Source organism: Mercenaria mercenaria, chromosome 6 (assembly GCF_021730395.1).
Source record: "Mercenaria mercenaria strain notata chromosome 6, MADL_Memer_1, whole genome shotgun sequence".
NCBI classification, from domain to species: domain Eukaryota; kingdom Metazoa; phylum Mollusca; class Bivalvia; order Venerida; family Veneridae; genus Mercenaria; species Mercenaria mercenaria.
The window spans coordinates 28377849-28392358 of NC_069366.1; the positions used below are offsets into that span (position 1 = coordinate 28377849).

At 33.9% G+C, this 14510-nt stretch overlaps 1 protein-coding gene across 1 annotated transcript; it reads right to left on the minus strand.

Annotated features, from left to right (window-relative positions):
* Positions 1-249: 249 nt before the first annotated feature.
* LOC123550239 (b(0,+)-type amino acid transporter 1-like) lies at positions 250-13383 on the minus strand. The gene is made up of 14 exons (XM_045338668.2): positions 13103-13383; positions 12469-12567; positions 10852-10953; positions 9419-9546; positions 8933-9071; positions 8166-8291; positions 7716-7815; positions 7110-7154; positions 5117-5240; positions 3493-3596; positions 3173-3269; positions 1502-1651; positions 670-838; positions 250-406 (listed from the first exon to the last, which is right to left on the minus strand). Exons 1-14 carry the CDS (start codon positions 13107-13109, stop codon positions 357-359), a joined length of 1440 nt encoding a protein of 479 aa, XP_045194603.2. The 5' UTR covers positions 13110-13383; the 3' UTR covers positions 250-356.
* Between the last annotated feature and the right edge of the window lie 1127 nt (positions 13384-14510).

Genomic DNA, 14510 nt, shown 5'->3' on the forward strand with positions numbered 1-14510 from the left:
GCATCTTTTGTATCTTGCACTATTTTCCCCACTAATATTACAAACACCCAAACGAGAAATTTGTTGTTTGCAACTGTGGTTTCTAAGGGAGATCCCAATGTGTTTTACTTTTTCAGGTGAAATCAAAGCTTTGGATTTAAACAAAATTATTTAAAGTAAGTAGGATATCAACACAGAATTCACTGAGGTAAAAAAAACCTTTAGGAAGGAGGAGTGTGCTATTTAAACAAAAGTAAACCAAAACAAAGCAACAAAACTAAATAATAGTTTAATATAATAATTGATTATTTACACAAATAGTTACAAATTTAGATGTTATGCGGTCACTATGTTACGAAGGTTCTATGTCAATACTATTACGTTGGAACAATTTGAAGCAGCTTCTGCAAGGCTTTGTATATTCTATCTGAAATACAAATTTAAGAATAGTGAAATATTGCACCTTTTAATAAACATTATAGAAAAGATTTATTGAAGTTAAAACAAATGTTAAATAGTTTTTACCATGCATATTTTATAATTAAGTTAGAGCACACCATATTAGTTGCGTTTCTTGACACTTCATACATTTCACACCAAAAGTTACTTTTCTGTTATATGAATTAAGGGGAATGTCGGAAAACAGCTTCTCGGAATAATTTCACTTTATGAAAAGTTAAGGAAAGTTACCTTTGCCGTTGATATGCATGTTGTAGTATATGAATGGGAAGTAGACTATCACTCCAGACAGCATGAACATTATGGCATAGAAGAAGGTTATTCTACCAGTCTGTATTATTGGGCTGATCGTCAGATACAAGCCGATTATAAGAACGATGACTGGTATGACTATGGGAACCTGAAACAAGTTACAAGCGCAACATACGTACAACTATAACAGATTCAAAAAATCAAATAAAGACTTATTGAATAAAGGAACATCAACGATTTTGGCGGGAACTAGTAAAGTATAGTGCATTAGTGCCTATGCCTGTTGTGACAATTCAGTACTGATCTTGCTGTTGTTGGTTTGGTGGGTTAGAGCCATGGAGCTTGCTTTCATGTGTTAATGTTATGGAGCATCAAGGTTAGCGGTCTTTCAGCTTTGTTTTCAGTGAAAAATAAGGCTCCAGTTTAAACGTCTATAAATGTAAATGACCTCCCAATACCAAAAGTGGCATACAGAAATTTTGAAACTCACGAAAATATGGGATCTGTGATATAGACATTAGATATTCGAACGAAGAATGACATTTTAGAGTAAGTTTGAACCGACTAATGTTTTATGGATATTGAAATAAAAGCTGTATAATTTATAGTATTAAATTTTTAGCTTACATTTCCTTGGTCAATGTTTATAGAAATTCCACTAGTTTTGAGTTTAATACTTGCTGTATCTATTGGGTATATAATTAATTTCGAAGGGTAAGTATGGAAAAAGTCTATATGATGTAGCTAGAATTTAAACAAGTTACTTTATATCGGCCAACACGCAAAAATAAGATAGAATAAATCTTTGCACCTTATAAGGCCGGTGTAAACCTGGTTGTGTTTTTCTGAGCACTAGTAACGCTGCTAATGTGATACAGTACCATACCCAGACAGAGAAGCCATAGAAATCTATCAAAGTACTGAGATCCCCTGGCAGCACAATAAAAATGGAGATAACGACCTAGAATGAAGACAATTATGAACTTGTATACAAAATGAAACGAATGGTTGACAAAGCTTTAGTATAGACATTTTATGCAAGAATTTGACTTTGCTTTTCCTTTTACACTTTTAATATAGTTTATGTTATTTTCTAATCGCAGGCCAATTCTGAGAAATGCACTTCAGAAAACATGTAAGACAGTGCCAACGAATACGTTTTGTAAAGTGTGTATTCAATTTGTTGGTTTTAACGCTAAAACTCAAATACATATCTTATGCAAACATAATTGTGTAGTATATCCCTTAAAATGCCATGTTTATCAATCAAGAAAGTAACATGTAACAACACATTGCGCTAAAAGTAGATCTATATGGGCAAGTTCACATCGGAGCTCTAGAGAAGGGTAAGCTTTTGTATCAATGATACTTACTTCCACCAGTAAAGTAACCTACCAATCAAAAATTGGGCCCTGAAAATATGTAAAACTTTTTTTTCCCTGCACATTGAGCGCTGTGATTATTCCTTCTCTTGAGAAGGAATATCTTAATTCAACAAGTCACACTTGACTGAGCTACTGATATCCAAAGCTGTTGTAATTACAAGCTGGCCAATTAAACTCCGTGACCTTAGAAATACCCTCTGATGTTAAACTATTCTTTCTCAATTCAGGCGACTCCATGGATTACACAATACTAAACTCGAGGATGATTAATTGATTCTTTTATTTCCTCCATTCTTGAAGAACATAACATATGTACATTCAGTCGACCAGATAGACATATATCAGCAAATTTAAATGTAAACAACCAAATATTATCGTTACCTTCAAATGCATGGTTAATATGTGAAAACAAACCCCATTGCGGCCCTCTAATTATGGGCAACGAATTCACACATCGAATCATAATAGATTAACCGGGTCAATGTCTTATTGCTGTATTTACTCTACTGAAAGAGGTAACAGATTTAATTTGTTGTTGGATTTAACAATTTATGTTAAATAACTAGCGTAAATACTTACCTGTTATCTTTGGCAGTATAAAACAGTCATTGCAACCAAAATTTTACAAGATGATCATTTTATATTTATATAGATGTGCCCTAGAAGGAACTTTTGCTATGCTTTAACTCGTGAAAAGCAAGGAACCAGTAAACCCTACCTCGCCGTGGAGTTTGCAGACTTCAGCTCTTCAACAGGGGAGATACGATTGGTCTACTAACTTATACCGTTCAAGTGGGTTATCGAGTATAGAGCCGGTCTCTATTCTACCCTTGAGCTCCGATGTGAACTTACCCATTAGGTATATACAATCACTAATTAATCTTAAGAAGCATATATTGCAACCACGTAAATTAATAGCAGTGGTAATGAAATGTGCAACACCTGTCCTTCCCCTAACACCGGCTTATGCAGAATTCTAAGGAATAGACTGCATAATCCCAAAATGCAAAAAGCCTTTAACATTTTTGTTCGTTCTTTTTCAAAATAGCTGTGTGGTTTGCATTTAATATTAGAATTACATGTACACAGTCACTTACTGTGAACATTATGGAAGGCATAGGTGTAAGTCTTTTTATTTGAATATAGGAAAGTACTGATGGTAAGTTTTTGTCCCTTGCTGCTGCAAAACACAATCTGAAAAAAATACATAGTTATATACATACATTATGTTATATTTCATAGTTTTCAAATACTGGTATATGTTCATTGTTTTTGTCAATTTTATCTATCAGTGACTGGTAAATGAAATAAAAGTATTTTTAGATGATCACAACACTGCAAAATTTTGGATGGTTATTTCTGTGAGAAGTTAATTATAGAAATTTAGCAGGGTAAGGGTTAAATCATATCAACATACCTGCCTGTTGCAAACAGTACACCATTCGCTGCACCAAAGCAAGATAGTATCACAAATATTGGCATGATCCAGGACATCATTCCTAACAGGTAATTCGACCAGGTCTTCAATGGAAAAAGAATTTCTTTTCAACATTTAATACTCACAAAAAGTATTTTCCTCATTCTGTCGTAATATATATAAAATTCTTTTTCTTAACAAGTTTCTCAAAGTTTTAGCAAAATTATATTACTTATTTGTTAACAGTTTGAGATACTTGTTAAACGCAAACAGGGGAATTAGAAACATATACAGTGTACTTTTAGATATCCCGGTAATAGCACACTTTTTTAAAACAGGTAATTTTTCGCGACCCTTCTTCTCTTGGTTTTACGTTTTAGTTACGAGTATTCATAATAAAATACTAACTAGTTAAATATTTTGTGAAACTAAAATCAACAAAATAACAGAAATAAATTTTCATCATATTTTCCTTAAGTCATCAACATGATAACCATGACAACTGACAGAATTGGAAAGCAAATTTATAGTTGTAAACACAACAATTGTACAATACCTGGAAAATATCATATATACAATCCCTTACGCAAAATACGTCAAAACCGGGTCGCTCATATTTGTTCTTCTCTTTTACATTTTACATATATTAGAGACAGCATATTCTCAGACAAAACAAAACAATGACAATACTTAGATAAACATACATTTCAATCAAAAAACTATAATTTAAAAAAAAAAGTAACAACTACAAGAAGAAACACGATCTAATGACGATGTAAATAGAGGATATTACATATGTGTCTTTTCATATTGAATTTATTGAAGGAGTTGAATATAATAATAAAATGCGAGGCTCTGCAAAGCATTTTATCAATTTTATTCAACGAGTTAAATGATTTCAATGTGGAAAGTCACAAATGTAATATTCTTTTTATCACATTTTAGCTTTTCCTGCAGGAACATAAAAAAATTCTACCGTTTTTCACTATTATAAACAATACAATTTGATGAACGTCTCCTGGTCCGCGTTTCATGGAGAGTCTTAAGTTAGTCCTAGGACATAGGTCCAAAACTAGAATGGAATAGGATTGCACTTAAGACCGTTTTAATACACGACTTCGACATCAAAGCTTTATTACGCTCGTGTATTATTAATTTTATGTAACTCCCGCGATGTCAAACGTGATAAAATTACTTTATTCTGATAATGACAAGCATGTGAATTTCTGGATTGCCATAAAATGTACGTATTGGTAAAATTATTGAAACTAGAATTTAAATGAAAATGACAACGTTTTCCCATAATGTCTGTACCCAATATGTCCATTCTCATACTAATTTCAAGCCAACGAAGTGCTAACAAAAAGGTTTCATTACTGTGGTATTACTAAATATTAGCACATGGACCCAATTTTCAAAATTCTCAAAAATGTTAACACAACAACCATCAAATATGCATATAAAGCCCACGCTCGGAGACCAAAATAGTTATTGACTTTATTTGCAAGTTGAAATACACTGCAAAGGGTTATATTGGAATATGAAACAAGTTGGTCTCTGTTTACATGTTGCATTAAGTATGGTTTAGAATTACAACAGATTAAATCATTTCAATTTTACTTACAACAGCAACGGCAGGGGAAGCTAGGATCTCGGGTTTTGTTAGTACAGCAAAATACCCTACGTTAGCAATCAGGTATGCGAATGTCGTCAATGGTATACCAAGCATTATACATCTTGGTAAGTTTCTGAAACATCATTAAAACGAGTCTGTTGCTGTGACAGGTTTGGTATGTAAATCACATGATGAATATTATACTGATCATTAACAATGGGAACCGATCTCTGACACAATCTCTTTTATAATGAGTGCATTTATTTCAATGGTGTTGTAGCAGAGGACAAAACAATTACACATTTTAGCATTTTAGCTCTACTGATGGTAGATTTATTGAATGCATCTATGAGTCTGTGTCGTTAGACGGGTTTGTTTAAAATATTGTATATAAGATGGTTTTCTAGGTAACCGCTAATGCACGGTTTTTATAAAACTATTTTGCACTTTAAGTTTGTATCTCAGTAACCACTATTTGGAATAGCTTATTCTGGTTATATGTTCTTAAAAGGGAAAAGTTCTATGACTGTTACTTAGGTTAAAGCGAAATTGTAGCCCCCTCAATACTTTTGAGTGTCACTCTTTTCACTTATCTAACTTTTTTACTGAAAATAACTTGCTGCTGTCCTTCATTAGCTATTGTTTTTCCCCATTACTTAAGCTTTTATACATGTATAAGTTATATTTTGAAGAACGTGAATAAATTTCATGTCATGATAAGATATGAAATTTAAACATAGCCTTTCATGTGACTAATGAAAATGGTTAAATTATCATGTAGTTGACAATAATGATAGATATCCCGTAATTACAAGCTGAACGTCCGCGCGTTCTGACGTAGACGTCATATATATACGAAGGTCGTCAAACGATTGCGGAATATCTTCTTGCAATACTGGCCGATCGCATTCGTATATTACCCTGTCATTGATAAACATTAGATAAACATAAAAAGGAATGTTGTATACATTAATATTAATAGTATAGCTAAAGATGAAGCACATTTGATCAATCACATTGCCATTTCCAGAAATATTTAACGTTCATTGCAGGACACAACTACCTAAAATGTTTAAATAACCTTTTAAGACAAACATATGTGCTGTTGATACAGAAGTTTAATGGTAATTTAATTCAATAAGGAACCATGATGATACTGTACAAGTAATATATTCAACATCAATTTCAAGATATCCTAGCCCGCCCGCTTAGCTCAATAGGTAGAGCGCAGACATACGGATCACGGGGTCATGAGGCCCTGGGCGAGGCTTATGTTCTCCGTGACGATTTGATAAAAACATTGTGTCTGAAATCATTCGTCCTCCACCTCTGATTCATGTGGGGAAGTCGGCAGTTACTTGCGGAGAACAGGTTTGTACTGGTACGGAATCCAGGAACACTGGTTAGGTTAACTGCCCGCCGTTACATAACTGAAATACTGTTGAAAAACGGCGTCAAACCCAAAACAAACAAATCAAGATATCCTAATTCCGTTAACCCTTACCGTGCTTGAAACGACTGATTCTGCCTTTGTGACCAGTGCAGATCATGATATGCCTGCACATCAGTGCAGTCTGATCATGATCTTCACTGTTCGCCATTCAGTCAGTAACTTTCTGGTGTGCACCCCTTTTAACAGTTAATGATACTGTCCAAATTGAAAGACGGACAAGTTATTATAAAAATTTAGCAGGGTAAGGATTAAGACATATGGATATAATTGGGGGATTTCTACTTGAGAACATTTATAATCAACAAAAGATGATATTTATAGGAATATATAATAAAAAAAATCAAACATATATCTTTTCAATAATAAAAGATTTACATATTCTATAATTGCAAAAAAAAACTTTTTGATACATGTTACACATACATACCAATAATTTAATCATTCCTTGTAAATTGGTTGAATTTATGATTTAATAAAAGTTCAGTAATACTGTTAAACAACTTCCATTATATCTAAATTTAAAATATATCACTGTATATCAACACTTACTTTTCTGGGCTTTTTATTTCTTCTGTAATGAAGTTAAGATTATTCCTGAAAACATAAAATCAATGCATTTTCCGCATATATGTAAATAAGAAATATTTCGTCATACGACCAGTTCGAACCTACAACGTTTTCAGCCATTGCCACACAGTATACTGAGAAATATAACACATTTATTCTCACAGATGATATTGACAAAAGAAATAAAATTACTTCAGATTGATCAAACTTTAGTTACTCAAAGTTGTCAAAATTTTATCAGTAAACTGCTTGATAACAAAATTTAGTCGACAAACAACTGAACAACGTGACTTTAGACTTCAGATTACTTGCTCGATACCGATATAAACTCCATCCCTCAACCGTGGTTTTGTCTTGTGAGAAAGTTACAACTGGCTTCTAAAGATTATACCAAATAGCCCTACGACAGATAAGTCAGACAAGACTACTTGGGTATTTATTCACCATCCCAAAACTGAAAAGACGAAATCCTTCTTTCGGTATATTGTGATATTATTAAAGTTATCAACTGACAAAGTTTCCGCTTTTGGGATCATCCGGTATGATTCTCGTATGATCGGCAAAATACTTCAAAATGAAGCCACCTACCAGCCATCGTATGCCCAAAGACTGTTGTAGAATGCAGTCGAAATGAGAGATGCATCTTTCTTTGTGTCGGCGAAAATATCACTTATTTCCAATGTCTTCTCTGGACAAGAAATGTATCACTTGTAAACATTACAAACGAAATGCAAAACAAAACAAAGGACATTTGAATGAAAACCTTAAGAAAACAATACAAGAGGCTGTGGTTAGTGTCATATAGTGTGACACGCCATAATTTTTGTAAAAAAACACGAATATTTTTAATTATGTTACTTCTAATTACAACTTTAGAGTTGTTTGGAATGAAAAACAGTACCACCCTTCAAGATTTAATATTGTAAGAGCTTGTGTACTCGTCTCATGAGATTATTTTCAACGTTTATAGATTCGATTACCACAAATAGATATAAAAGTTTCTTGCTTTATGTTTATGAAAATTAAGTAAGTCAATACCAACACAAAGTTGATACGTTCCACCGACAGCAATGATTGTGATGGCGAGTAGTTTACTGGCAGTTGTTATAAGCTGTAATCTCGTCGCCAGTTTCACACTGTATATATTGATAGCTGCTAGTAGCACTGAAGTAAATAACAGAACAGAACAGAACTTACACAAGTATACCATGACATATACATGAATGAAATAACTATATACAAAGTCAAATAGCAATATTAAGATATTCTTACTACTGCGTAATGTTGAGAGACTGAACTGTAATCCAATTATATGAGAAAATACAAACTGATACAGTAAGCTAATTATTTTTTACCATATTAAAAGAATTATTTCTAATATCAGTATAACAAGGTCATGTAAGTATGAACTTTTAACTCGAAACGATCTAAAAAAAAAAAAAGGTCGACAGAGAAATGATTTTTTGTTGTTGTTATTGTTTTTAAAAATATAGAAGTCAGGTCACAAATAACACAAGCTATTGGGCCTCATCTTGATCTACTGACAATGATCAAAAGGAGGAAGCTACAATGGTACGGCCATGTCACAAGAAGTTCCGGACTGGCAAAGACTATCTTACAAGGGGCAGTAGAAGGGGGAAGGAAACAGGGAAGGCCAAAGAAAAGCTGGGCGTATAATGTTCAAGAATGGACAGGGCTTGATTTCGCAGATTTTCAACAGATTCAATGAAGTAAGTAAAAGCTAATCTGGTAACTAAATTGATAGGGAATTCGGACACTTAAAATAAAGACGACAGTATACTAACACATTGCAGCTATTGTGATAAGTTTGACAGGAAGATCTGGAACGTCAGTACAACCCGGGAAAAATGGCTTCACTGTGTAGGTTCCCATTGATAGCATCGCTACTGTGAACATCGTAGGTCTCAAAATAAACAACGCCATCTGAAGAATAACAATTTCTTTGAATAAATACATGTACAAAAGATGTAAATACAATAGATGTTGACTGCAGCAAAACAGCAATGCGAATCAAAAAAGAAAATCCATCATGAACATTCTTAATTAGAATTGTGCTTTATGTGCTTTTTATGCTTTCAGTGGATCTTCTAAAATATTTTCTCACTTATCACAGCAGCAGTCTTTATGTGCCGTCTGGCGGCTTTAAAACGTCTCCCAGTACTTCGACTCTGCAGTGTTGTTATAGTAGTTATTGTAACAGTTATTTAAAAACGAACATACGAACTAAATGGAATCGAAATGCAATGTACCGACTAAATAAGTGTATTTACCCAATCGAAGAGAAAAGCAGGCAACTTTCCCATTTTCCCGGACCTTTCCCCAAAGATATACATCAGATACGCATGTTCGCCACCTGAACGAGGAATGCTTGTTCCTAATTCAGCATAAGCGAGAGCTCCTGGTATAGTAAAAGCACAAATAGACTAGTAATACACTGTTCCAAGTCAGCTAACGTTCTTACGAGGCATACCTTTAATTGAGATACAGCTTGGCCGACATTTAAATCACTTTAAAAGCGTATCGGCCATTTATATTAGATGGTTTTACGTAATTCTGTTCAAACTGCTTTCGATTTAACTTATATTTAGCGAATTTAAGGTATTGGACCTGTAATAGAGTATCTCCTTTTTGAAGAGTATTGAATTCCTACCATAAACCTTCTTTGACTGCAATTTTCAGGGGGGGGGTGGGGGGCGTAGGTTCAAACCAAACTTGGACCAAAATGTTTTTCCATATTTTCCTTTTTTCTAGTAAGTTTTTACTTCTTTCAAGACTTATTATGGATGTATGGTACAAAAGTGGAAAATTTTCGTTTTATAAGCGATTTTTGCTGTTCAATGTGAATTTACCTCTGAATCAGGAGGGGTAGAGTTAGACATCTTTAAAAATACTGAGTTATGTGCGGTAAATGTTCTCTATTTTGCCTTCATTCTTTAGAGTACATATTCTGAAAGAAATGCAGGTAGGTTTTATTATTGCCCCAAGGTTATTTTTGAATAAAGTGAGCAAAATTAAAAACAGACCCACAGGATTCGACCTTAATTTTTCAATGTTGGAGTTAGAATTTTGTCTCATTAAATCTGTTTACTTGAGGCACCCTACAAAAAATAATTTTTACAGTTTTATTTTATGTTTTATAAATGATTTACAATAGTTTGCTGTTTCTTTTATCAAAATTAATGCCGTAATGAATTCTCTGCAAACGTTTTAAATAGTGGCCATCACATTGAAATTTGTCTCTTCTTTAGAGTGAGAAAATACCATAAATTATACAAAATTTACAAAAAACGGCACGGTAAAAGTTGTTAAAAATTTGCAACACAGTGTGAAACATGGTCAACTTCAAGAATATATCAAGCAAATGCTATTTTTTAAACATTAGTATTAGGGGTCCAATACCTTAAGTGGAAAACTGTCAATTAACTCTTAATTTTTTCCAGCAGTTAAAACATATAAAGAAAATTAGCATGTTGTTATTGCTTTAACAAATTGATAAGATATCAAACCATGAGATGATTTATACAGTTTTTCCTTAATTATAAATCTTTATATTTATCAATTGCCGTCATGGTCCTTTTAAAGCTTATCATATGCTTCGTTAGTATATATCTGTAACTGCTATGATTATATACTAGTAACCGAGAATAGAAATGGATCACAAAATATCATTAGTATATATCTAAACCTGCTACGATTATATTACCGAGTGTAGAAAGTAAACCACAAAATGCCCAGATGATAAGGCTGAATCCTATGGAACCTGTGCCTTCCAAGACGCCTTTCGGAGATATAAATACACCAGATCCTGGAAAGAAGACAGACTGCATTATTTCCATTGTGATTTTCGCCTCATTCCGGCCCGTCCCAACGGATCGGTATTAGGACAGGATTTTGATTTAAAAACAACGCAAAGCTTTCGAATCCCGTGGTTACAATTTTATCTTGCTTTCTTTGCACGCAAAGGCAAATGCATTGACCAGCTTAGAACCAGCTTTTGCAATATATAACCGACAGACACTCTTCCTAAATGGAAGTGGTACTTTCTTTTTATCTTTTTTCTAGACTGGTCGATGTTATACCGGTATGTGTACTTCACTGTCTCAGTTAGCATAATAAACAGGCCACCAACTAGCTTTTACTAAACGCTAATCTTATCATACATTTGAACCCTTAGCCTGCTAAAGTTCTAAAATGGACGTGTCCATCATTCAGTTTTGGCCATACTACTTATTATTCAAAGGGGTGTTCACTAAATATTTACTGATTGATTAGCAAACAGTGCAGACCATGATCAGCCTGCGCGGACGTGCAGGCTGATCTTGGTCTGCACTGGTCGCAAAGGCAAAATCAATTGCCGCCAGTAAGCTTAAGGTTAAGGTCAATGTCAGTACATCACGGCAGTTGTGAATATAACAACAGTATCGCCCGGTACGATAAAACTATTTTTTTTCTATCATATTATGCATCACGGCCCATACTTATTTTCATAACAGCGATAGACCGCTATGTAATATAGTCTATAAAATTTTTAATGAGATTTTATCATTGCCTCAGAAATACGGAACGTAACGGCAGCTGAATAGAAAGCAATAAAGAAATGCAATCAACAAAATGTGTAATGGGGTTTAACCACAAGTGGTTGTGCATGAACACATCTTATTTGAAATATTAGATATTTTCTGTCAAGTTCATTTTCTTTAAGTGCATTATTTTAAACCGACTGCGGCGGCTGTAATCTTTATATCACACATGGATTTGTCGTTTACAGTATTTTTGTTTTTAAGGGGGTATCCCGAATTATTTTCGATCATATCTTTGAAAATGGAGTTCTGTGTAAGCCGATGCGTCTGGAAGTCACTGATGTTGCATATTTCATAACGTTATATGAACAGACCTAGCTATTATTTTGCTTGATAATGTTGTATGCTTCCATAGATTTAATTATACATTTCAAAGAAAGTTGTATGTATACAGTCTGTTGCACATGGCTGGCGACAGGCTATTAATGCAATAAAGCTTGAACCATCAACAATCAATTCTTCAAGATATCACATGTAGTGTTGCTGTGACAAATGTTGCTATAAGTAAATTTACGATAAAGTTAAATAAATGACATTTTGCTTCATAGCATAGTTTTACATTTTATATGCACATTGTCCCCTTAAATATTACTTTCAAGTATACTGATGAAATTTAGTTATACCTTCTTTTATGTTAATAATGATCATAGTTATTACATTTCATATGTATTATCCTGTTAAATGACACTCGGTAGTAGATTAAAACCATTTAAGATATGAAATATTTTGTTAAATGATACCTATCATGGTGCCGACAATTAAAGCTACTCCTGATACCACTCCAACACTCTTCTTCAGCTCTGTCTTTTCCACCTCATAATCTATGTTAGGTTGATTTTCTGAAGTATAGCAGGATTTTCTTTGGTCAAGTCTTAAACAATAACTCTATACATGCAAAATTATAGGTCTCGAACTTCATGCATTGTTTTATACATGTAAAAGGTACGCATGTCCGTGCTGAGAGTTGTATAGTTGGTTGTGTTCTTTGTATGTGGCTTTTCAGGTTGGACTTTTACGTATTGTTGATTTTCCCTTGATGATTTCCATTTCACAGAGATTGACTGTCTAAATTAAGGTGACCCTGATGAAACCTCTCTTAACTTACATTAAATGTTTGTTTAAAAGTACAGCATCTCAACAACTTGAATTGCCAAGAAACTCTAGTCAAATGTTGTTTTTTTTACTCTGGTACCGAGACAGAAAATGGACATGACATTATCAGATATCAGACATTTTATATATTCTAAATCCAGTCATGTATGTACCTAATACGTCTGAATAAAAATGAACAAACTAAAATGACAAAATTAAGGTGACATAGATAAAAAGTTACTGTTGCATGCAAAATATAAGATATAATAGTAAAGTACCAACCTCCCATTTTATGAATAACTGATATTTATCCCAGATCCTGATCAATTAATTGAGGAGTTTAATTTTGAAATTCCAAGACGCGACGGAGTATGAAACGCTTTTTCAAATATGCCTTTAGTGCACCTAAATATCGTCATGACTGCATCAATATTTGCCGATCCCGTGAGGCTTTAAAAATCGTTTAACCATGAAAGATATAGAATATTAAAATGTATTTGTCCTACCCGTCACTGCGTTCAATACGAAATTACATATAGAAGCCAGATATTTATTGTAGTGATGTTTAAGTGCATTTATCGGGTTCACATGAATTAGAAATGAATGATCGTAGTGGAAAATGTATTTCTACGCTGCACATTGTTCAAACGCGAATAGCGGCCTCTTCCTGAACGGTCAAAAAGGACTATGTATCCCTGCACTGTACATGGTTCAACCGCGAACGTTGGATTCTATCTGAACAATGTACGGTCAATGAAATTAATTAATGCATAAATACGCTGTACTTATTCCATTCATGAACGATGGCTTCTCCCTGAACAGTGGACGATCAAGGAGAACAATATATTCCTACGATGTAAATAGTTTAGTCGTGAACAGTGGCTTGTCCCTGAACAGCGATCGGTCACAGAGCGCAATGCACCCCTAATGGCATGACTAGTTAACATAATAATATGCTGTTTTTGACAAGTTAACACCATACTTTGACATGATAACATAGTTATTTTAACATAATAAGATACTGTTTTGAAAAGTTAACACCACATTCTGATATTTTGTCATGATAACATAAAATGTCCCGACAAAAACAGCTCCGGCGTCCCATACCTTATATTGTACCGTGATTGTTCAATTGCGAGCTGTGGCTTCTCCCTGGTTAAAGAAAACAATATATCTGTATATAGTTCAGTCGTGAGCGGCGGTGGCTTGTCCCTGAACAGTGAACGGTCACAGTGGTATCCATATGCTGAACTTTGCTCAGTCGCGTTCTGTGGCTTCGTTTTTAACTATGAACAATCGCAGAGAACAATGTATCCCTATACTGTACTGTGTGCTGTGGCTTCACCCTGAACAGAGAACGGTCACAGATGACAATGTATCCTTCCGCTGTATATTATTTATCCGTGAGCGGTGGCTTCTTCTTGGACAGTATAAAAGCATACTTAGATTACGTTGATCTGCTCTTGCAATATGTAAATGGTATAATAAGTTGCTCAACAAATGTAAACCTTCTCAAACTTTACCGTGTTCTTTTCAATCAAATTAAGTGTTTGTCTTTTATCAAAGTTCGAATTCTCGGTAGTGTATTTAACAGGAAGCAAACACACATGAACAACGCTTGATTTTGATGCTTGGTTTGCTAAGAAAAAAACTAGAGTCTCATTATCAGCAACAGATGTTTAGATATTGA